We start from the raw sequence: 23,197 nt of genomic DNA, 5'->3' as shown, positions 1-23,197 counted from the left end.
CTGTGATTTTTAGATAGTCAGGATAGTTATAAGGTTTAGACTCACGTACGTACGCTCGCACGCACACATGCAAAGCGATTTTGTCCCTCAAGGCGCGTTTGCAGCGCCCGTGTACGATCGCGTACAACTCAAGGCGCGTTTGCAACGCTCGTGTACACGTATCGGCATGTCTCTCACCGGCTAGGTATACGTGTAAAACAACCGAAGGTGTGTTACACACATATACACGAAGCGCGTATTTGATGTACTAATAAAGGAAGTGCGAGCAGGACAGTTATACTCACAGCGGACAGCGCGATATCTCTATAGGTATCTTGCTTGCTCCAATACGTATTTTATATGTCACACTTTCCTTTCTTTTTTAGATTATTGCGGAATAGTATAACAAGAAACAGAAGTGATGAGAAAGTAATTAATATAAAAGTATGACGAAATAGTGCAAGAAGGTTTTTGTTATTGGATATATATTATTTGTAGTAACAAAAAGTTTATAAAATGTTTATCTTTAAAAAATAATAATTAACAAATAACTTATTCTAAAAAATAACCCTTAAAAATATTACTCTAAAAAATATTAAACTCCTGGACAAAATTAACGCACCATGTTATTAAGTAACAAAAGTCTAAACTTTTAATTAATGAATGAATTGTATATTATATGAAAATAAACTGGAGCAAATATCTGAGAATTTAGAAAAGATTTATTGAGAGAAAACAATGAAAATGACAATTAGTCAAGTAAAAACATTAATGATCAAACCACGAAAAATTAAGAGAAAAAAATTTTTAAAAAAACTTGCACAGAGTTGGTTTCTATCCGTAGAAGATCCTTGAATGCACTTTTTTATCGGAATAATATTTAGGAAGGAACATGTCATGTCATTTGCTCCATTTGTGGGTGACAACTTCATACTTATGTAGGATTACGCGCAGCCTCACACTGTCACATTTGCACTAAACTATTTCAATATTTTCATATTTTCATATGATATACAATTCATTCCAATTCAAAGTTTAAATTTTTGTTATTCATGGTGCGTTAACATGGTGCATTAATTTTGTCCAGGAGTGTATTTAAAAAATATTTACTCTAAAATAAATTTTTACAAAAATCAGTGATATTACAAAAAAACCTTACAAAGATAAAAAAAATATGCCAAGTACATAAAAAATATTCCAACTTGTACGCAACAAAACGTTTAAAAAATATTTACCTCTAAAAAATATCAATAAATAATTTACTCTAAAAAATAACTGTAAAAAATATTACCTTGAAAAATATTATTTAAAAAAATATTTATATCAAAACTAAATATGAAATCAATAGTCACTTAGCCAAGTGTATAGAAGCAATTTAATTCGCGAAGATTTGTAATTTAAAATAATATTTGTTATAAAATCAATCTACATTATTTATAAAAATATTATATATTATAGATTCTCTCCATAAAAATTAAAACTTATTTTATTTTTATTAATAGAAACCTGATTTTCAAAATAAGTTTCCCTGGTAGAAAGTGCCATGCTAGATCCTGATGTCTAGCTAGCTCCCATCTTGACTGTCATGTTGTATCCCCATTTAATATAATAAATTTTGTTTTGACGTGGCGCGAATCAGCGTCAAGCTATTTCTAGCGAGGCGCTAGAAATATATTATGTTAATAATGTTTGACTAGAAGTAGCCTGGCGCTAGTTTACTCCAGACTACTTCTAATATAGTAAAATAAGAACTGCGTGAGAACTAGCTATCGCCACATCATGGCTAGATAGTACATCAGAACTAGCGTGTCACGGCTAGATAGCACTACACTAGAGCTAGATAACGCCTGACTAGTCGATTAAGTCGGGTATTAGACTGGAAGAATGTGATGATTTTGTGTCTGGCGCTAATCTGCATGTCATACTAGCTCCTTATCAGGCAGTGGGGCAAGTAAGTTAGCGCCAGCCTAGCACCATGGTGATTTTTCTATCAGGGTTTAACTCCTATAAAATAGTGTTATTTTAATACAAAAACATTGTTATCTTCAAACCAAACAGACAGCACAGTATAACCAAAAGACGTCCAGAGGATATCCCGAAGACGTTTTTGAGACGACAGGACGTCCTCTGGATATCCTTTGGATGTATTTTGGACATGTGTGCTGTCTGAGAAAGACTGTTGTACAAAATAGTTGTTTTAATTCTCTATTACAACGTGATTAAAATAATGGAACATATTTAAGTATAAAAAGAATTTTAATTAAAAAAAGACAAATTTAAATATAAAATAAATTTTTAATTAAAAAAACTTGGCGCTGCTATACTGAACATATGCTAACCTAATTAATGTATCTTTTAAATTTAGCAGCGTAACTAATACTAAGTTACTATTGATTTCATATTTAGTTTTGATATAAATATTTTTTTAAGTAATATTTTTTAAAGGTAGAGGTGATTTGAGGTCTTATTTAATTAAATGATCGAATGCATTCATAAGAGAAAAATATTTAATACTACATTAACAAAACAAAAATACATAATTTCACGCTTTTACAGTGTTTGGAGCTAGATAAATATAGAAAGGTGTTTTAGTTATTGTTATTAAATTATAATTTATGATTACTGTTTGTTTTACAATTTGGGAAGCTGGACAGAAATACAAAATAAAAATATTCTTTTATTAGTAATATTAATGTTATAATTTATAGATGTCTTATATGTCTGTGTGTATGAATGCATAGTAGGAAGAAGAGGAAAGCTGTGTTAAATTAAAAAACGTTTTCTATTTTAAAGGATGAACGAGATAGGACATTTTAAATTTGATCGCGAAAACTGGATGAGGTGTGACATTGCAAAAGGTATTCTTTTTAGAGCCACATTATTCGATAATTTTTGTTGTTCCGATATATTCATTTACATCATGAAGGCATTATTAACGGAGGGTTTTGTAGGATATAGATTTAGTTGGTAGGCTAAAGAAAAGAGGGAGGAGAAAGAGAGAGAATTATATAATAGAGTAGAAAATTAAATAGATAATTCAATCTGATTCAAGAAGCCAATTGAGGCTCACCCGAACTAAGATCAAAATAGTAGAGAAAATACTCTCTTAAAGTCAATCAGTGTATTATAACTGTACATTAGTGAATTGTCACTGATGACCATAGTTATAAGTATAGCACTGCAAACTAGTACAATACTACTGATGAAATCAGTTGACTACAGTAACTGTTTCCAGCAGTGATATCTGACTGCTGAAAATAGTTGTTATACACAGTAAAATTAGTAATATGTACTGCTTAGATCAGTATATCTTAACTAATAAAACAGTGAATATGTACTGCTTAGATCAGTAAACCTTAACTAATAGAACAGTGAATATGAACAGGTAATTTCAGTTGCTGATATAATGCATTTAATTCAATAATATAAATGTATATCAATCAAGAGACACGGTAGTGTCTCGCGCCAAGTTCACGCGAAGCGCAGGAACTATAGCGAGACCGACCGTATCTCTTTACATACATAAATATATAATTGTATGGGCATATGATTAATATATTTTAATAAATGAATATAAAAATAATATTATTGTTTGCAAAATTTTTTTAAGTTGAAAACTATTTTCAACATATGCAAGAAAATTGAAACAAAAAAGTTATATAATGTACTAAATAAATGAATACTATATACTAAATAAATGATATATCAAATAAAAATGAAAAATTTATGCATTATTAAATTATATAAAATGCAAACTAAGTATATCATTTTTAACAAAAATAAAAATTATTAAGAAAAACAACATAAATTGTAATGATAAAATAATTTTTTCCATAAATTTATAGAATTTTGCAAACAACTAACATAAATATTTATTTTATAAAATAAAATTAAACTGCTGAATAAATTTATGTATCTGATGTGTTATCTATCACATTTGATATTGGTGTGGTATTACAAATATTAATATGAGTAGAAGATACAAAAGCATGTGCTTTTTCAGATGAAAATTTAAAACAATAATGTTCTAAGAAACTGAAAAAATTTAGTAGTGTTGTAGGATATGTAACATTTAAAACATAATGTACCTTGAATAATAAATCAAGTGCTATGATTGGCGAATTGATACTTGGAGTCAATGTAACATTATCAGTCTGAACAAAATAAGTTAAACTTTTTCCTTTGATTAATATAATATAAGGTTGAATTGGACCTTGTGCCTCCTTTTTCATTTCCTTTATTTTGTTCTCCATGCTACATCCTTCCTATAAAAAAGAACATTAAAATAAATATTTAAATGAATATTAAAATGAAGAAAATTAAAATGAATATTTAACAAAACTTACGGGCCAAATTTGTATTAAAGAAGAATTAGGAAATGTAGTAGAATATACATCGTCGTAATCCTCTTTCCTCATATTTTCTTTATTAGAACTCTAAAAGTAAGTGATTTCAATAATTTGAAATTAAATTTTATTCAATTAAATTTAAAGATAAAGCTTTTCCAATAATTATGTATATTTATAAATAAATCATAATCTAAATTATATTATATATTCAAAATATTTACTTTCTTTGAAGTTACACCCTTCTTTTTTCCTTTTCCCTTCCTCAATGAATTTGACACAGGGAGTAAATGCGCTAAAAGTAATATGGCACGAAGATTTTCTATAAAATAAAATAAAATAATTGCGATTAGTATTTTAATATACATGTAAATAATGTAAAATATTTAAAAAAACTGAAGTAAGAGAGTTGAACTATACCTTCTTCAATAAAATTTGAAACTCTATATAAATCTTGTCTCACTGTGTTGCAGTATGTAAGAATTCTAGGAACATAATATGTAGAAAATTTTGTTAAAAAATTATCAGAAGCTCCGCTGTACAATCTGTCGAACTCCTCATCAATCTGTAATCAAAAAAATAGAAATGAAATGAAATAAAATATACTAATTATAAATACATAAATTCTTAATGTTAAAAAAAACAAAAAAGGAAAATAAAATGTGTTTCTCTTTAATACAAATATAAATTATGAAGTCAAAACATTATTACTCACCATTTGACCAGAATAATCAGCTAATCGAGAAAATTGATCAAATATTTCGTCTATTGTAGGAAGATTTTCTAAAATCCATTTTCTTCGATTTTTCATAGTAATGTTCATACATTCTGATATTGCAGATTTATTCGTTTTAGACGGTACTTTAAATTTCATCCATGAAATCTGATAGATATATCAAATAGAAATGTAGAAAATTAAAAGAAAATAATTTTTTTCTATGTCATAAGAATATCTATCATTAAAAAAAGTATTTGTGTAATTTAGAGAAAGCTATTAATATCCAAAAAAGTATCATAACGCACCTTTTCTTGATACAAATCTTCAGAAAGCAAGTCATCATTTTTGTCATCTGAACTGTTTGCAGAGGATGAAAATTGACCCATTTTTCTTTTTTTTGCAGTATATTTTTTTTGGCAGGTGAAATATTTTTTCTAATTGTCCAAAGACGATATTCAATAAAACCTCTTTTACTAAATGGATCATAGTAAAGTTCCTTAAAATGGTAAAAAAAGAAGATAAATAATTCATTTTATATAACAGTTATACAGAAAAATATATTAAATAGTTTATATTTAAAAAATAAAAAATAATTTGTGAATTTTTTTTTACATATCCTTTAGTTGTTTCGGGGTCACGTAATTTTGGAAATTCTATTACAATACTTTCGGCAAGAGCTACTTTGGCTTCTTCAGGTGGATAGCTGCAGGACAATTTTACAAAATTTCATAAAAATATAAATTTAATTGAATACAACTTCATTTCATAGATACAAAACTTACTAGTTATCTTTGTGTGTTTTTACAAATTCAGAAGTTACTATTCTTATAAGGCTTCGTCTATGACTTTCTGTAAATATGTCTTCTGCAGCTGCCAAAACGTTAGCATCTTGCGGATGATGTAGAAGCGTCTTACGAACAGTTGTGAAACGCTGCATTATATAAAATTTTTAATTTTTTAAAAATATTTTGAATATAAACGCTAATTTAGTTTTCTGATACAAAAAAGAATATATCGAAAAAGATTCTTTGGGTATAGATATTTCTTCATTAGAAGTTGCAGTTGTAACTAAAGCAATATTGCTGCTGGTAGATGGTATTTCAGCAATTGTTGTCCAATTTTCAGAGTCAATATTTGTAGCTAAAATAATTTCTCCTGGTTGTCCAACAATTTCTATTTGTTCTTCTGTATCCAATAGTTGCTCCACACGTTTAGCAACCTATAAAGAAAAAAAGAAAAATATAATGTCGGAAAAATTATATGTATAAAAGATTACTTTATTAGTAAGTAAAACATTACCCCAGAAGAAGTTTGAGAACATTCCTCAAGAAATTTTAAAATCTTTTTTGCTGGTCCTTTCTTTATTTTCATATCATTTAAATCCTGTGCATTGAGTAAAAGGAAAAAGGAGCCTTCGATCTTTTCATCTAAAGATAAACAAAAATTGTAATGTATTCATAAAAATAACAGCTGTAATAGTAAAATATCACAATAGAAAAAATGCATAACATAAAGATCAATATCGAGTTGTACTAAAAATAATTGAGGGCTTTCTATTGAAAAATCTATTGAAAAATTACAAGTTACTTAACATAAAATTCAATGTGATACATAATTAAATATGGAAATAGAATTATGATTTGAACGTATATTTAAAAACTAATAAATAAATCTTACATTTTTTGCTAAAATGATGCGATGAAAAAAAACTCCATTTCCATCATAATAAAATGTGACGGAGACTAACATAAAAATTATTGGATGTTGGTTCTGACCAGATAGATAATGGTTTGTAATATGCAAGACTAAGACAGTTCACAAAAAGCTGTGAAATGTTATGCATTTCCCAATCGACATGATAGGCATTAAAATCAGTATCAAATAAATGAGTTTTATATAATGTGGTCAAAAAGTATACTTCATTTTTATTTAACATTAAAATTTCTTTAATACATCCAAAAAGAGGCAAATTTTTTCGTTTTGTTTATCAATTTTAAGACATACTAATAAATTAAGTCGAAATTCCACACCATTTATTTTTATAGCATTAGTGGTAAATATAGAATCAGTATCAACATATCCTAGATCATGTAAATATGTACGACTTTGGCAATTTTGCACTGTAACTGTTTCTCCATTTAATGGCTCAACTCGAATAATTGTGGCATTTCCTTTTCCCCATCTAGCACTTTGAGAACATTGAACAATTCTTATCAATGTTTTCGGTGGATTTTTAAAATTATGAACATTTTGTGCTCTTAGTTTTATTTCATTATGTTTGGCTTTATAACGCATACAGTTGTACAATTGAAGAGGTCCTGACCACAACATACAATCTGGGTAATGAGTTAAATGATGGAATTTATTTATCATATGTACATCAGGGAAAAGTTGTTTGAATGTTTCCAAAAAATCTATAATGAGGGCTCTCAAATAAGACATAAGAGAAACTGTAACTTTTGGCGCAAATACGATTTCCATAATTCTTAGCAAAATGAGAATCAGTTGTAGATGTTCTTCTCCTGTCAAGACCCAATCAGAAATTAAGAAAGGGAAAACGCGAAGAAGACACCATATTTGCATAGCTTTTTGATTTAAAGTATGCCCTTTTACACGCAATATTCTTTCACTGAAATTTGCCGAAGGCTTATTCTTTCTTTCAACAAAACCATATTAAAATGATGCTATTCTGTTGTTAAAATCATTTATATGAAACAATTTTAATTCCAAAGTATAACGAATTAAAACTAACTTTAATATCATTGGTCCAATACCACAAAGAATATCATGCATTGGATCAAAAATAAGGTTTTTACATATATGAAAGAAACGAGATGAATGTAAGCAACACTCTCCATGCATTCCTGTTAATGTTTTAGCATTATCGCTATAGTTTGCATTATGTAGTAAATTTAAGTGCTCATTGTAAACTGCCATATTTCTTGATTGTTTAATTTCTATGCTACCATTATGCAAATCTTGTCTAGTATAAAGACACATTCGACAAAAGAAATTAGAAGATGGACCTAGCAAATTAAATACTTCATGGACAGCTAATCCATCCCCAACAAATACAGTCAATGATGCACGCAAAATATATTCTTGTCCTTCTAAAAGTATAACAAACTCCTTCATCACTTTCTAACTTTACAAGATCTTCTAAGAAAGGACTTAATATTTTTTTCATTTTATATTTTTTTATGTCAACATGACAACAAAGAAGCAAAACGTGAATACTGCTTGTTTCAGAATTCATGTGAGATTGAAGATTCTGTATTGTATAATAAAAGACTCCTAATTTATTAATACCGGTCTTAGAACCAAGTGGATTGACAATTTTCAGTTCATCATAATAAAGTTGAATTCTAATGGCATGTTTGTATTTCTGAAAAAAAGGATGATTTTTAAAATGCTGCCCATCAATAAAAGATGCAAGAATGCCATCATTTGATTTTTTCTCTGCTTCTATTACAGCGCGTATGTCTTTATTTCTAAGCACCATTGTTAAAGATTCTATTATAGAAACATATTGACAAGTTTCAAGAATTGTTCTTGGTACAGAAGTGCCTGTTTTCTTATCAATTGCATTTTCTATACGTTCACCTAAAGGTATTTCCTGAGGCTTGATATATTCTGTATTATTTGTTAAAACTTCCATTTGTTGTTCAAGTGTTCTTAAACCTTCAAAAGATTTATCTATTTCAAAAGAATTTAATAAATTATTGACATCAGGGTCATGAAGCATTTCTTTAGATTGCAAAAATTGTTCAACTTTAGTTTTTAATGATAAACACAAATTATTTGTTATTTGTTCATATTCATCAAGAATATCAGTTATAATGCTTCCCGTCATTGATACTTTTGATTGTAATCTAATTATTAGACTTATCAAAGAATCTCTTAAATTAAAATTGTCACAAATTTTTAAGGACTCTACATTATTTGAATTTTCAGATATTTTGTTTGCATCATTTTCATTAATAATTATATCATCATACGAAGAAGTGGATTCTGTATTTTCTACAGAAAGGTTATAATTTTCTTTTCGAGAAAAATGAATTTTCCTTATATGATCTCTTAAAGAATAAAAATGAAGAAATCTTCGATAACAATTTTTTTGACCACATTGAAACCCAACTTTGTCTATTCCGTGTTTGAGTGTCAAACCATGTACTATTGTAAAATGTCTTGCCAAACCATTTAACTCTCCCTTTACAGTCTTACGACACATAAAACATTTCAAAGGCTCCATTGCTGATATATTTTAATGAAATTTTTACACCTGTAATATTAATAAACATGATTTAAAAATAACTATTATTTTATAACTATTATCAAGAAATAAAATAAATAAATAGAAATGATAAATATGTAAAAAAAGAAAGATGACATTTAATCAATTTTTAAATATAAATATATATTCTAGGAATGTGGCAGTCGTATAAATAATTTGCAAAAAGAATAAAGTCTGAGATAGCATTCCGAGATGTAACAATAAATATATAATAAAATGTTAAATTTTGCTATTTGATGTTTCATATTTCTAAATATTATAATGCTTGTTAAAAAAATGTAAAAAAAGATATATATGTAAATTAACCTTCAAACTTTTTTCGTGTCTCCTCATCTGTTATTTCCTCGATTTTTGTTCCTAATTCTTGGATAGACAAATTTGTTATTTTTCTCATTTTAGTCTGCAATTGAGAAATAAATATTAAAGATAAAAAGAGAAAAGTTCACGTGTGTGTCTGCGACTACGTATTACATAAAACACTACAAGAATGGTTATGATAACGAAATACACACAATAATGAATATAATAAAATGTTATAATTATAATAATATAATAAAATGCCACATAAAAGCGTTGAACTTACCAAATACCGTCGATCGTTGCGGACAATGCAGACGGATAGCAGCTAACGTGTTGTAATCAGTATCGTGTTGCATCAGTTACGACGTACGACGAACGATGCACGACACGACCGGCACGACACACGACACAAGCACACGCATATCGCGGACGCCGCAGACAAAAGAACGGATATATCGCGCAGCAACAAACTGAGCTCTTATTGGCTCGCGGTTACAGATTTGCAGTGAAATCTTACTTCCACTGGCTAAAATCAGTAAATTGTAAGTCTGAGAACCAAGGTGGGAGTATTGTTACTAAATGTCAGTAAATACTCACTGATTGTCCGTGACATACTGTTTCACTGATTCAATCAGCGTTATTTTCACTGATTGACTTTAAGAGAGTAGAGAAAGAATATTTAATCTGATTCAAGGAGCCAGTTGAAGCTCACCCGAACTAAGATCAAATAAAAGAATATTTAATAAGAAAATAATTCAATCCAATTCAAGGAGCCGAATGAAACTCACTCAAAGTAAGATTGAAACAGTGAAAAAATAAATTAATTATTTATGAGGAAAAGGAGGTAGGGAAATAAAAATAGGAATCGCGCTACTTCTGAGATCTATTTAAATTTACTATCTCTAGGACTTGCTACTTGTCTTGAACCTCGGTGAGTTTGGTGATAAACGATTCCTTTAGGATTTTGATTGCTGACTTGATTTCCGTTGTTGATTTGTTGAGTGCCAGATGGAGATAGCTGTTCTATTCACAATCCAGTTATACTTACACAACCGTTTGCACACGAAGGAATTGCACGAATATGAATACTATAAATACTTGTCGGAGTTGAGACTGATTTACCATATACAAGCATAAATTCAAGTACCGGCGCGCCGAGAGTTAAAAACTGCGTAAGGAGCGGAAAATGTTATTGGCGTGTAAGACGGAAACGGGTGAAACAGTGAGTACATAAATCGTGGCGAAAATTCCTTTTATACACTAACTTTTTGGAAGAAGAATAGTCTTTTTGAGTTTTTTTAATTTTGGGAAACTTGTCGTGGGGAAGGAATTAGAATTTAGTCGTTAAGGAAATTTTATTGTGAGGAAGGATAGTGAAATGTATCGGTGAATAAAAATGGTGGAATCAGTAAAAATGCTTTACATAGTGGGAAATCAAAAGGATCTAACGAATAAAGTCGATGGATTTTTGGTTGGTGAAAGGAGGTGATAAAGATTTCTTAAAAATAAGAGATCGAGGCTTAGGGTTGTTTTACGGTAGGGAGGAGTAAGGCTTCAGCGAATAGGAGTCGAAATGATTAAGAGATTCGGTGGGGTAGTTAATGTCAGGACGTTGTAAAATGTGTTTACAGAACTGAGTTTCCGATTATTTGTCCCAAATGTGATGGTTGGCGAAAATTCAATGAGATGTTTTTATTAGAGTGTCGCCGTTTTTATATTTGTTCGTCTAATCCTGGACTTATCTAAATTTCTTAAAGTATTTATTGCATTTTAGAGAACCAAAAATTTACTCTTTTTGTACATGCTTTCTTTTTTTTTTTGCTTTATTATTGCCCTTTGGAATTTATATTCTGAACGAATATTCTTTATCTCGCTCAAAGTGATATCTAACTTAAAATTTTATCTAGATTTGATTTTTATCTTCCAAAAAGAATTTTTGGTTCCGGAGATTATCTTTATTACTTTATTATTTATTGTTTGGTTATTTGTCCAGAGTATTAGACGAATGTGCTCGGTTTTTATATAACGAAAAATTTTCTATTTCCGTGGTTTCATTTCCTTTTTGAATTTTACCGGTTAACCGTGAGGAAGCGCGCAAAGGAAAGACCGTGCAGGACGTAACACATTCAAGAGATTCAAGAGAATTACTGTTTCTTTCATCAAATTTCCCAGGTTATTTTAAGGCCAATGGAAGCATTTTCAGAAAAAATGTTTGAGATAAAAGTTTTTTATATTTTTGCGTGTAATCTGTATCTGTAATAAAAAGTACCATGTTACATTTAAAAATTCAACTTCCGATCTGAATAGCCTATTTCTAGTCGAAAGCGGAAGTTGAAAATATTATCATTCGATAGAGCATATCCAATTTACTCATCAAAATTTTCGGGATTTATGATAAAAATCACTTCCCTTTATTTTAAAAAAGGTACGGGTGTTCTCAGATACCCTGTCATCATCTTCAGTCGTTCCCTTATGTCTAGAGATCGTGACTCTCTCTTATCGCGTCTCGTTCACGAATCCTCTGCCGCCTTAAAGGAATTCCAGAAGAAGGCAGCCGTAATTTATTGCACTTGGTGCAATCTTGATCAATCCAACGGGTTGAGGAGTGTCCTCTGTTTCTACGGTTTTCCACATTGCCAAATACTAATTAATCTCTCGAGACCATCGCCGTTGCGTCATGCAATATGACCGAAGAACCGTGCTATTCATTGTAGGCATAACGCAGATAGTCGCTTCTTGATCTCTAATTGTTGTAGGATCGATATTTGTTCGACGCTCAGTCCATGATTTACGCAGCATCCGTCTCCATCACAGACACCCTGTATAAAGCACTTAATAATGATTAAGAGGATTAAATAATTAAGAAAATTTCGGAGTGACAGCTAAACTCCAACGCAATAGCGCCATCATTTCGATGGAACTAAAAATGAGATTGTCGGCCTAATGTTCATGTACATACACAAATTCATTTACTGGTAATTCACTACACTGACATGTGGTTTGTGTCGAATGGTTTGTAAACAAACAACGCTCGCGCTTCTTTTCTCAACTGTAATTCTATCGTAAAGCTGTAATATAATGCACGAGATGAAATAGGCATATACAAGGTGTGAAATAAATATGAATTAAATATGACAAAATAATATTTGAAAAATATGCATATAATACGAGAGGGGTTCAACTGCCTACATTCCCATTTGCCAACAGCTTCGTTTGCCCACAATATTTTGCCGACAGCTTCAATTGCCGACATTCCCGATTGCCTACAGAGTGATTGCCTACAAGCATTATTGCGCACATTTAAAAATTAAAAATACAAACGTACGTTTGCACACAAGACATTATTGCACATATACACATTGCACACATGACATTATTGCGCACATAAACATTGCGCACATACACATTGCACACATAATATTATTGCGTACATTTAAAAATTAAAAATACAAACGTACGTTTGCACATAAGACATTATTGCACACATACACATTGCGCACATGACATTATTGCGCTTTGTGTAAAAACTCGTAAACCCACGTTGAACCTCGCTTTGTTTGAAATTTCACGCATAGGCGGCGGAGAACTTCGCCCCTACGCACAGTGAATCGACGCTTGAGAAATAGCGGACATAGACGAAAAAACTGACTTGTCGACATTACTACTTCTGATAGCAAATTCTGATAGTAAATTATTTGTAGATTATTATAAAAACTTCAATTACTTGTAATATTTTCATAATATATGTACAAATATATCATAATATAAGATTACCTGATATACATAACTTTTTTGATATTTCTGCGCCAAGTTTTCATATCGCCTTATCTCCATATGAATTTCATTATATAATAAAGGTTTTTCTTATGTTATAGCACAAGTTTAAGTACATAAAAATACTTTCATAGCTTTTCTCGAATATTTTTCGGAACGATATCTGATTAACGAGAAAAGTATATGTTGCTTCATTTGTCATTGAGTTTTAAAAAAATGTTTAAGATTGATAGCTTTTTTATTAATTGAACTATGTACAGTAGTCATTGTACTACTAGCTCAAAGAAGAATGAACTGCTGCTAGGTGCAGCTTTGCAAAATATATGTAAAACTTTGTTAACGAAATAGTATATATCTCTAGATTTAGAACGACAATAACAACAGATTGCGAACATAGCTCGGGCTCAAGTAATAAATACACAATATTTCTGAATATTTTTGTATTAAAAATATTAATTTTTTGTAATGATGAATTGTGTTTATTAATTAAGTTTTCTATAGAAAAAACTTGAACACAATTATGGATTTTTACCGTTGGCATTTGCTAGATACTTTGTATCTACCCAAGATGCACCACGTGGAGGTTGCACAGTCGGATTTGCATCTCGCGCGCGCGCGTGTGTGTGTATGTGTGTGTGTGTGTGTGTATGTTCGTGGAGTTATATGTGTGTGGATGGGCATACGTACGAACAACGTAAAAGAATCAAATTAAAAGTTGTAGCGTTTCTGGAAATAGATCTTGTTTCTTCTTTTTAGTTAGATTAGACCGTAAACTCGAAATAATAGAATCCGAGGTGACTAAAAGATGATGTAAAACATCTTCATTTGTGGCTACTCTATTGATTTTGCGGGAATGCATTTCTCTGTATTTTTTGAATTCTTTATTGCGAGCTTCACTTGCTTCTTCGGATAATTGGCCTATCCGAATTGAAAAGTTTTCTATAATTTTTTCTCCGTGTATGAGGAGTTTATGTACAGATGCAGGCATGTAGTACCAATTGTAATTCTCAATAAATAGTCTTGCTGTCTCTAACGCATACTTCCCGAATTTCTTAGCATCTACTGCTTCCCCGCATGAAATAGTTTGCAAAATGACTGCAAATTTCTGGATCAATTCCTTATCTAGACCAGTAATTTTCGCTGTTATGTCTACTTCGGAAAAGAATCGTCTTGCCGTATTTCCATCATTGGATAAACCTGAACCTTGTTTAACTATATCAATTGCTAATCCCAATTCTCTCTTGAAGTCTTCTTGAATCTTTTTCTTCGTGACTTGTCGTTGTTTCTTGAGGACAGGATCGCGTACTGACCATTTCTTGAAGGACATGTTATATGAAACGTGTAGTAAAAATTCCATGCAACGAATTTTTGCATGCAGACTGGAAATACCAAAATTATATATATATAGGGCGGTATTCATAGTCCCTTCTTAAATTCAAAATCGTCTTAAGCACGGACTTATATTCGCTCTCTTCGTCAAACATAGATTGTGTCTGACGAAGAGAGCGAATATAAGTTCGTGCTTAAGACGATCTTGAATATAAGAACGGACTATGAATACCGGCCATAGTCTTATTTACATCGTTGTTTAATATTTTATCTATTGAGTTCATTTGACTGGGTTTTGCTCCGCATATCGGACAAGTTGCACAAGAAGTTTCATTTGAAAGAGCTGTGCATACTTTTCCATCAATCATGTTAATAACATTTCATAAGTAAGTATTACATTTTTATATTGCATAGAATTTAAATTTTTTATTTTTTCTTCCATAGTATGATATTCATTTCTGGAGATGTCTGCAGTTTCATGAACAAATTCAAATTTTATTGGACGACAGTATCGTGTCGAAGATGTTACTCCATAAAATTCCAGATTCGCTAGTCAGTTGTATAGGAACGAAACTAGTCATAAAAATACAACTGTCACATTGTGAATTGTCTGCAAATTTTTGCTTATATGTACTCTGATTGGAAGCTCCATCAAATCCCCATTTACAGATCAATTTAAAATTTGTATATGAAGTTAGCTCATCTTCGTAACGTGAAAGGAGTCTGGTAGCAGTTATGTTTAAAATTGCTTGCAGTTCAATTGAATTAATAAACACAATTCATCATTACAAAAAATTAATATTTTTAATACAAAAATATTCAGAAATATTGTGTATTTATTACTTGAGCCCGAGCTATGTTCGCAATCTGTTGTTATTGTCGTTCTAAATCTAGAGATATATACTATTTCGTTAACAAAGTTTTACATATATTTTGCAAAGCTGCACCTAGCAGCAGTTCATTTTTCTTTGAGCTAGTAGTACAATGATTACTGTACATAGTTCAATTAATAAAAAAGCTATCAATCTTAAACATTTTTTTAAAACTCAATGATAAATAAAGCAACATATACTTTTTCCGTTAATCAGATATCGTTCCGAAAAATATTCGAGAAAAGCTATGAAAGTATTTTTAAGATTATTTTTATATATTTAAACTTGTACTATAACATAAAAAAATTTTTTATTATATAATGAAATTCATATGGAAATAAGGCGATATGAAAACTTGGCGCGGAAATATCAAAAAAGATATGTATATCAGGTAATCCTATATTATGATATATTTGTACATATATTATGAAAATATTACAAGTAATTGAAGTTTTTACAATAATCTACAAATAATTTACTATCAGAATTTGCTATCAGAAGTAGTAATGTCGACAAGTCAGTTTTTTCGTCTATGTCCGCTATTTCTCAAGCGTCGATCCACTGTGCTACGGGGCGAAGCATCTCCTCCGTTTAAAACAAATAACAAATCCTACTCAGGTTATACCAAACAAGGTAAACCTAACAAGGTTAACCAAGATTCACAAACAAAGTTGTAAACCCATGTTAAACCTCGTTTTGCATGGAAAGAATATGCGCAATAGTATTATGTGTGCAATGTGTATGTGCGCAATAATGTCATGTGTGCAATGTGTATGTGTGCAATAATGTCTTGTGTGCAAACGTACGTTTGTATTTTTAATTTTTAAATGTGCGCAATAATGCTTGTAGGCAATCGCTCTGTAGGCAATCAGGAATGTCGGCAAAATGTTGTGGGCAAACGAAGCTGTTGGCAAATGGGAATGTAGGCAGTTGAGACCCTCTCATATAATACTATACATTTAACTGAAAAAAAAATGTCATATGCTTTCCTTATTTTTATTTTTGGATGCAGTTCCGAATAGGTAAAACGCCCGATTGTTTTGAAACTTCACTATTTTATGTAGTTTAGCGCGCTGATTACGAATATGATAATGAAAATCGCCGACTAGATCATTTTCAAGGTCAAAACAAGGTCAGAAAAAGTAAAAAAATATCACTTTTTTGAGATTATTTTAAGAAATATTGATGTAACAAAAAAAAGTTTCAAATAAAAGTTGTAGTTCTTGTAAAAATACATCATTTATGTCCTATGCATTTTTTGTGTAAAACTGATAGTTTTCAAGAAAATTGACGTTAAAGATTAAAAACTTTAGTAAGTAGGATGAAACACGGGGGGTTCGGGGAGCGGAGCCCCCCGAGGGGGAAATAGGTGCAGGCGAGGAGGGGAGTGCAGGGGGGAGAGGCGGAGCCTTTCCCCCCGCCTATTACATAGCTAGTGTCTATTATAGAAGTTGAAAATAACTTTCAAACACAATATGCTCTCTACCTTGCGTAGGGGTCTTGCTAATCTTTTCAGTATCAAATATTTTTAGTATATTGTAGACTCATCATACCTTTAGTAAGGCGAAGATTTAATTCATATAAACTTTCTGCGCGCACACACCTTGCGTTGGGGTCTTGCTAATCTTTCCTGTATTAAAAATTTTTAGTATATAGTAGACTCATCATACTTTTAGTAAGGCAAAGATTTAATTCATATAAACTTTCTGCGCGCACACACCTTGCGTTGGGGTCTTGCTAATCTTTTCAGTATCTAGTATTTTTAGTATATTGTAGACTCATTAGATTTTTAGCAAGGCAAAGATTTAATAAATATACATAAATTGTATACGCACACACGCCGCTACATTCTTGAACGGCATACGCATGCAAGCTAAAGCCTACCTGTTTACCAAAGTTTTTAATCTTTAACGTCAATTTTCTCGAAAATTATCAGTTTTACACAAAAAATGCATAGAACATAAATAATGTATTTTTACAAGAACTACAACTTTTATTTGAGACATTTTTTCGTTACATCAATATTTCTCGAAATAATCTCAAAAAAGTGATATTTTTTCACTTTTTTTGGAGTTTTGATCTTGAAAATGACCTTGTCGGCGATTTTCATTATCATATTCGCAATCAGCGCGCCAAAATACATAAAATAGTGCAGTTTCAAAAAAATCGGGCGTTTCACCTATTCGGAACTTTATCCTTATTTTAACGTAATAAATACGAAATTAATTAATTAAGTAAATCAATTAATTAATATACACATGTACAGGGTGTCTTATTTTAATGCATTTTAATATCTTTTCTGTAACTCGTCATAGACTAAAATTTTTCAGATAAAAGTTGCATGGTTTGGAGAAGGACATATGATGAAAATACGGACTTGACCTTGAGTGACCTTTTCAAGGTCAAGTCTGTCACTTAAAAATTTTTAAATAGAAACACTATAATAAAGTTTTTCAAAATACTATAATATAGTATTATACATTTTTGACGCTTCTTCTAAAAGGTTATGTTCGTAAGTGAGGCCATCTGTACATGTACCGTAGAATGAATGCCGGCGGTCAGTGCACGCGGCTCAACTACGTTTCTTAAAGAAAAGAAAGGAAAGCGCGACACATAGGTGTTAGAGCGAGCGTGACACTAATAGGGATACTGAGCTGTCCTAACTGTCTCACTCGCTCTTTCTTTATTAAACCATCGCAAGAACAAGACAGATATAGGACACCACTAGAGACCCTCTAATAAGAGACTGGCCAACTTGACAGTTGCAACCATGTTTCAGCAAAATTCTGCGAGAGAGACAGGAATATATACACTAGAGAGTCTCTAGTGTATATATTCCTGTCTCTCTCACAGAATTTTGCTGAAACATGGTTGCAACTGTCAAGTTGGCCAGTCTCTTATTAGAGGGTCTCTAGGACACCACTAACTCGGCATCACGACTTATGATGCTTTCTTTCTCAATCGTCCGACTTGCGCTAAAGATGCAAGATGGAAATATCCCCCACTACTATTCCCCTCGCTGCTCGCTGTTCCTCGCTTCAAGCGACACGTCAAATACGCGCTTTGTATGAATGCGTGTGACGCCTTTAGTTGTTTCACACTACAGAGTCTGTAGTACAGACTAAGGAATAGAGAGACGGAGCATGTCATTATCGTCATCACAATACACTTCGATATTAAAAAAGTTATCTAAATACCTAGCTAGATCAGGGATCTGCAAAATAGGAAATCGAGTAGTTGGTTGTTGTTCGCATGTTGTTACCATAATATGGTATTTTGCTTATGGTATTTTGCTCGATACTTGAAAGGATTTCTTACCCAGCTGGATATTTAGACAACCTTTTTAATATCGAAGAGTATTGTGATGACGATGATGACGTTGACAATTAAACTATCGAATAATAATAGAATAAATTTTTAACACACACACACGCGCGCGCGCACACACACACACACACACACACACACACACACACACACACACACACACACAATGTCCCGGCTTGGCCACTCACGTCCTGATATTTTTTCTTTCATCTTTCCTTCTTCCTTCTATAATTCCTTTTTTGTACAATTTGATTCTCGGATTAGTAAGATCATTGTACTCAATTTTCGTATATTTTAGTATCTCAATCTGAGATCGGTGTATATTCAACGTCTCTTTGTAGACAAATAATTCTCTATATGAGAAATAATATATAAATTTCGCATGAATATCCAGTGACGGCTTCATATGCATTCTTTATTAGTATAATATATTTGATAGTTATCAATACGAGCCTGTCTCCTATATGTATTTATATGTAATTTTTAATAATTTTTAACAGATGTATAATCTTTCGAGTCGATAGAGGTAAATGCTAAGTAGCAAGCTTTGCCTAAATGAGTAAGGCGAGTGGTTAGAATATTGAAAGTCTCGTGTTTGAAAACTGCACCTTTTTCTTGTATTTTTCCACACTAGTTTTTGACAGTAATCGATCAGGTATATTATTAAATAACGTTTTCGACAAAACAATATTATACTTATTAATAATATTCGCATATGTTGAAGTAGCATTTTGTTGCAAAATTGTTACATTGTTCTTTATTTTTTTATTAATAATAATAGCAAATCAATAGTTTTTATAGTTACTATGTTAACATATGCGAATACTTTTAAGTAATATAAAATAATATTTTTTAGTGAAAAACCATTTAATAATTTACTTGATTGTAATATTTAGAACTGTTAGAAACAGTAAAATGAGGGAAAAAATTGCAAGAAGCAGGTCTTGAACAAGAGATCTATAATATTTTAGCTGCCCGGCCCACTCGCCTTAGAAACGCTTGCTTCTTAACATTTATCATACGCTATTGTCGGCTCGCGTTTGGAAGCGTCGGTGGAAGCGAGACAAAAGATGTATTTGCTTGCTTCTACACTCCGGTCGGACTCGCGCACACGGACGCGTGACGTCAGCGGTCTCGCTTGTGTGTGTGCCCTCACACCTATGATACCAATGGAACCAACGTGTCCGAGTTAGCATCTCTGTCGGTCTCCCTATTCCTTAGTCCGTGTTTTACACGTATACCATTGCCGGCGATACATGCCGGTACGTGTACATCCGAGATATTGTACATTACATGCGTGACTGACCGACACGTCTTCATCCCGCTAACCACCTAGTTTCTAAAATTATATTGTACATCCCAGATGACGATGACTGAAATAGTTTTCTCGATATTTTTACTTTAGACTTTTATATTTTTATTTATAGAGTACGTAGAGTAAAAACAAGCATACTTTTATAATATAATATGGATATGCAAAATTGATTGAGCCTGTTTTCGATCGGTCCAGTCGTTATTGAAATTTGATAATCTCGGCTCTTCTCAGCTCGCGATCTCGCGTGTAAATAGAGACACAGTCGCTTTTTTCGTCATTGCGCCTTACGCGCAAACTTGGCGCGAAACACGACCGTGTCTTTTGAACACTGTTGCTTCTTTCGTTATTGCACCTTACCCGTGAACTTGGCGCGAGATACGACCGTGTCTCTTAATATTTTCAATATCATACAGTTCGCATATTATGAAATAATCTGCAAGATAAAATTATTATAAGTAAAATACAAAATATAATAAAATACAAAATAATAAATAAAAAAATATATTTAAAATAAAAATAAATAAATAAATATATTTAAAAAAATAAAAGAATATTTATTATACCTGCTTGAGGTGGATCAGTTGTTTTAATATCAATACAATTTTTTTGCAACATTTACTTGCGCCGCCTAAAAAAAAATTTTCTTCAATAATTTTAAATTGTTTTTTTATTAGAGATGCATGTTGGATTTGCAATGTTGAAAAACATTTCTTTCGTTATGGACAGCCTTCGTCACACGACGATGTTTCTTCCAGGCTTGGCATTGTTAAAAATAAGTTTGTGCATAAATATGCAACAGCAACTTCACAATTAATAAAACCGCAATTGTGAGATTTATTTCAACCGGAAAAATGTCAAGCAAAAACATATCTTGCAAAATTTTGGCACGATTATAATATGTATTTCTTGAAATTCCTTTTGTTGATGTATCTAACACCATTTGAAAAAATAAATTTTCTTTTGTCATAAAACTTATTTGCAAATGTTATCATAAACTACTGTACTTATTTGCAAATGCTATCATAAACTACTGCTAAAAATAATTGGAAAATGCTATCAAAAGCACAAGTCAGTTAGCCAGCGTCAGTTTCTTTTCTTTTATATTTATAGCTTTTAATTTTAGACAATCATCATTATTTAAAATGGGAATCTTTATCATGTTATATAAACTCATTTTTTTTTCATTTTTATGTAAATATCGTGATTTTTATTTTGGTATCGCTAATCCACATCAATTCTTTATATTGTTGAGACTTGACATTTTATTTGTGATATGAGGTGACATACGTTGACAAGATGTACGATATACAAGACATACAATGTACAAGATGTACAAATGTGTTTTTGTCCAAATCCTTCGTTTTCTTCTTCAATAGCTTTTGAACAGAAATCTAATGTGTGAACATTTTTTTTACATATGTGGCATTTGTGAGCGCCAGAGAGAAAATCATTATTCTTGCAAACAGGACATTCTTCAATTTGTAGATTGTTATATTTGATTATTGTATTAGATTGTATATTGATATTAGTATTTACAATCTTGTTGTCGATGTTTTGCGATGTATTTAATATTTCGATTTGCGGTTCAGTATTTTTCTCTGGCATAAAGCTATTTGCTATATTAAGACGCCCTTTGAGATATTCAATATGTTTTAGAATAAATAAATCTGCTCTCATTGGTAATTTAATATTTGAAAATAATTGCGTTTTTACGATACCGAACTCAGCTTCAACAGCTGCACTGAATGCAGGTACTCTTCCATATCCGAATTTATCCCAATACACAACTGACCAAAGAGAAAATCATTTCATATCTTTGAAAAGCTTTATTTCTTTTTGAAGAAGATATTGATTGAACGTTTTCACCGTTTTTATTCAAATTTTTATAAACACTCTTACTAATATTATTTGCCCATTTTTGCTATCAATTCACTATATTTGTATTGTGATTTATATCTAACTTTTCATCTTCAAATTCATCTTACATATCATCTTGCATAGTATCATTAGTTACATAATTTTCTGCATTATTAAATGTTTTACTTGTTAATAAACATGTTAAACTTGTTACTTAAAGTTAAGTAAACAATTAACTTCTGTTTATGATATTCGCAACATGTTCCATTAGGATTATATATTTCTTTCCTTTTCATTAAAAGCAATAGTTAAAATAGAAAATAATATATTTTTCGTTTCTTCAATATTACGAGCTAATATTAATTGGCTAATACTTGCCAGATAAAATGTTTTTACACGTAAACGATAATTTTTAAAAAATTTGTGCATTTTTCAAAAAATGAGCAATATCTATACGTATGTAAAAAAAAATTTCTCTATCTTTCCATATGTTATTGGCATAACGCGTTATTAGTGAATGCTTGAACGATAATAGCAAGCAAGGCTGTTGATGCATCACAAGTTACCTCTCGCGGAAAAGGAGCACTGTTTTGAATCCATATTAACCACATCCAAACCGCTATTGTGGTATGCGATTTATTTAACACTTGCGTAACTGGATATTTTATTTCATAAAATAACCCAAATAATACAAACACATTCTATAAACATTATATAAATATTTGTTGAAAATATTAGAATATTCTTTTAATGTACTAAAAGATGTTCTTTAAATCTTCATAGAACGTTCAAATGAGATCGATTTTAATATTCCAGATAGGTTGAAAAAATATTTTTTATTATATTCCAGGAATATTCAGAGAAGAGATGTTTAATACCATGTAAAGAACATTCACTGAATATTCTACTAAATTATTTTTAGTATTCTAAATATTTATGCAAATACATTGATATAAAAAAAAATTTAATCAACTTTACCAATATTAAATGTTAAACAAAAGTTTTTATTGTTTTAATTTTTTATTCCAACAATATGTTTTAAAAATAAAAATTGATATTTTTAACAAAAGAATTACATCTGTAAAA

The 23,197-nt window shown here is 30.8% G+C and overlaps 3 protein-coding genes across 13 annotated transcripts in view; 1 reads left to right on the top strand and 2 right to left on the bottom strand.

Moving 5' to 3' along the window:
• The window catches only part of stol (stolid), a 301,015-nt gene that overhangs the window by 135,428 nt on the left and 142,390 nt on the right, over nucleotides 1–23,197 (top strand). The window lies entirely within an intron of this gene.
• Nucleotides 3,351–5,968, bottom strand: LOC105673639 (uncharacterized). Of its 2 annotated transcripts, XM_067351798.1 has the most exons (7): nucleotides 5,656–5,968; nucleotides 5,349–5,539; nucleotides 5,041–5,208; nucleotides 4,746–4,890; nucleotides 4,550–4,647; nucleotides 4,326–4,415; nucleotides 3,351–4,244 (listed from the first exon to the last, which is right to left on the bottom strand). In XM_067351798.1, the coding sequence occupies exons 2-7, from the start codon at nucleotides 5,427–5,429 to the stop codon at nucleotides 3,888–3,890; spliced, it is 939 nt and encodes a 312-aa protein (XP_067207899.1). In that variant the 5' UTR covers nucleotides 5,430–5,539; nucleotides 5,656–5,968; the 3' UTR covers nucleotides 3,351–3,887. The 2 variants fall into 2 exon arrangements, with proteins under 2 accessions (XP_067207899.1, XP_067207900.1); XM_067351799.1 differs by lacking the exon at nucleotides 4,326–4,415.
• Nucleotides 5,980–10,343, bottom strand: LOC136996888 (uncharacterized). Of its 2 annotated transcripts, XR_010889252.1 has the most exons (5): nucleotides 9,921–10,343; nucleotides 9,644–9,737; nucleotides 6,721–9,325; nucleotides 6,343–6,470; nucleotides 6,161–6,262 (listed from the first exon to the last, which is right to left on the bottom strand). XR_010889252.1 is itself a non-coding variant. In XM_067351801.1 (4 exons), the coding sequence occupies exons 2-4, from the start codon at nucleotides 9,729–9,731 to the stop codon at nucleotides 5,993–5,995; spliced, it is 486 nt and encodes a 161-aa protein (XP_067207902.1). In that variant the 5' UTR covers nucleotides 9,732–9,737; nucleotides 9,921–10,341; the 3' UTR covers nucleotides 5,980–5,992. The 2 variants fall into 2 exon arrangements, 1 of the variants encoding a protein (XP_067207902.1); XM_067351801.1 differs by lacking the exon at nucleotides 6,721–9,325 and having other exon boundaries at nucleotides 5,980–6,262; nucleotides 9,921–10,341.

This window comes from Linepithema humile, chromosome 3 (assembly GCF_040581485.1).
Source record: "Linepithema humile isolate Giens D197 chromosome 3, Lhum_UNIL_v1.0, whole genome shotgun sequence".
In the NCBI taxonomy this organism is placed as follows: domain Eukaryota; kingdom Metazoa; phylum Arthropoda; class Insecta; order Hymenoptera; family Formicidae; genus Linepithema; species Linepithema humile.
Note: the sequence above shows the minus strand (reverse complement) of the source record. Positions and strands in the feature narration are given on the sequence as shown.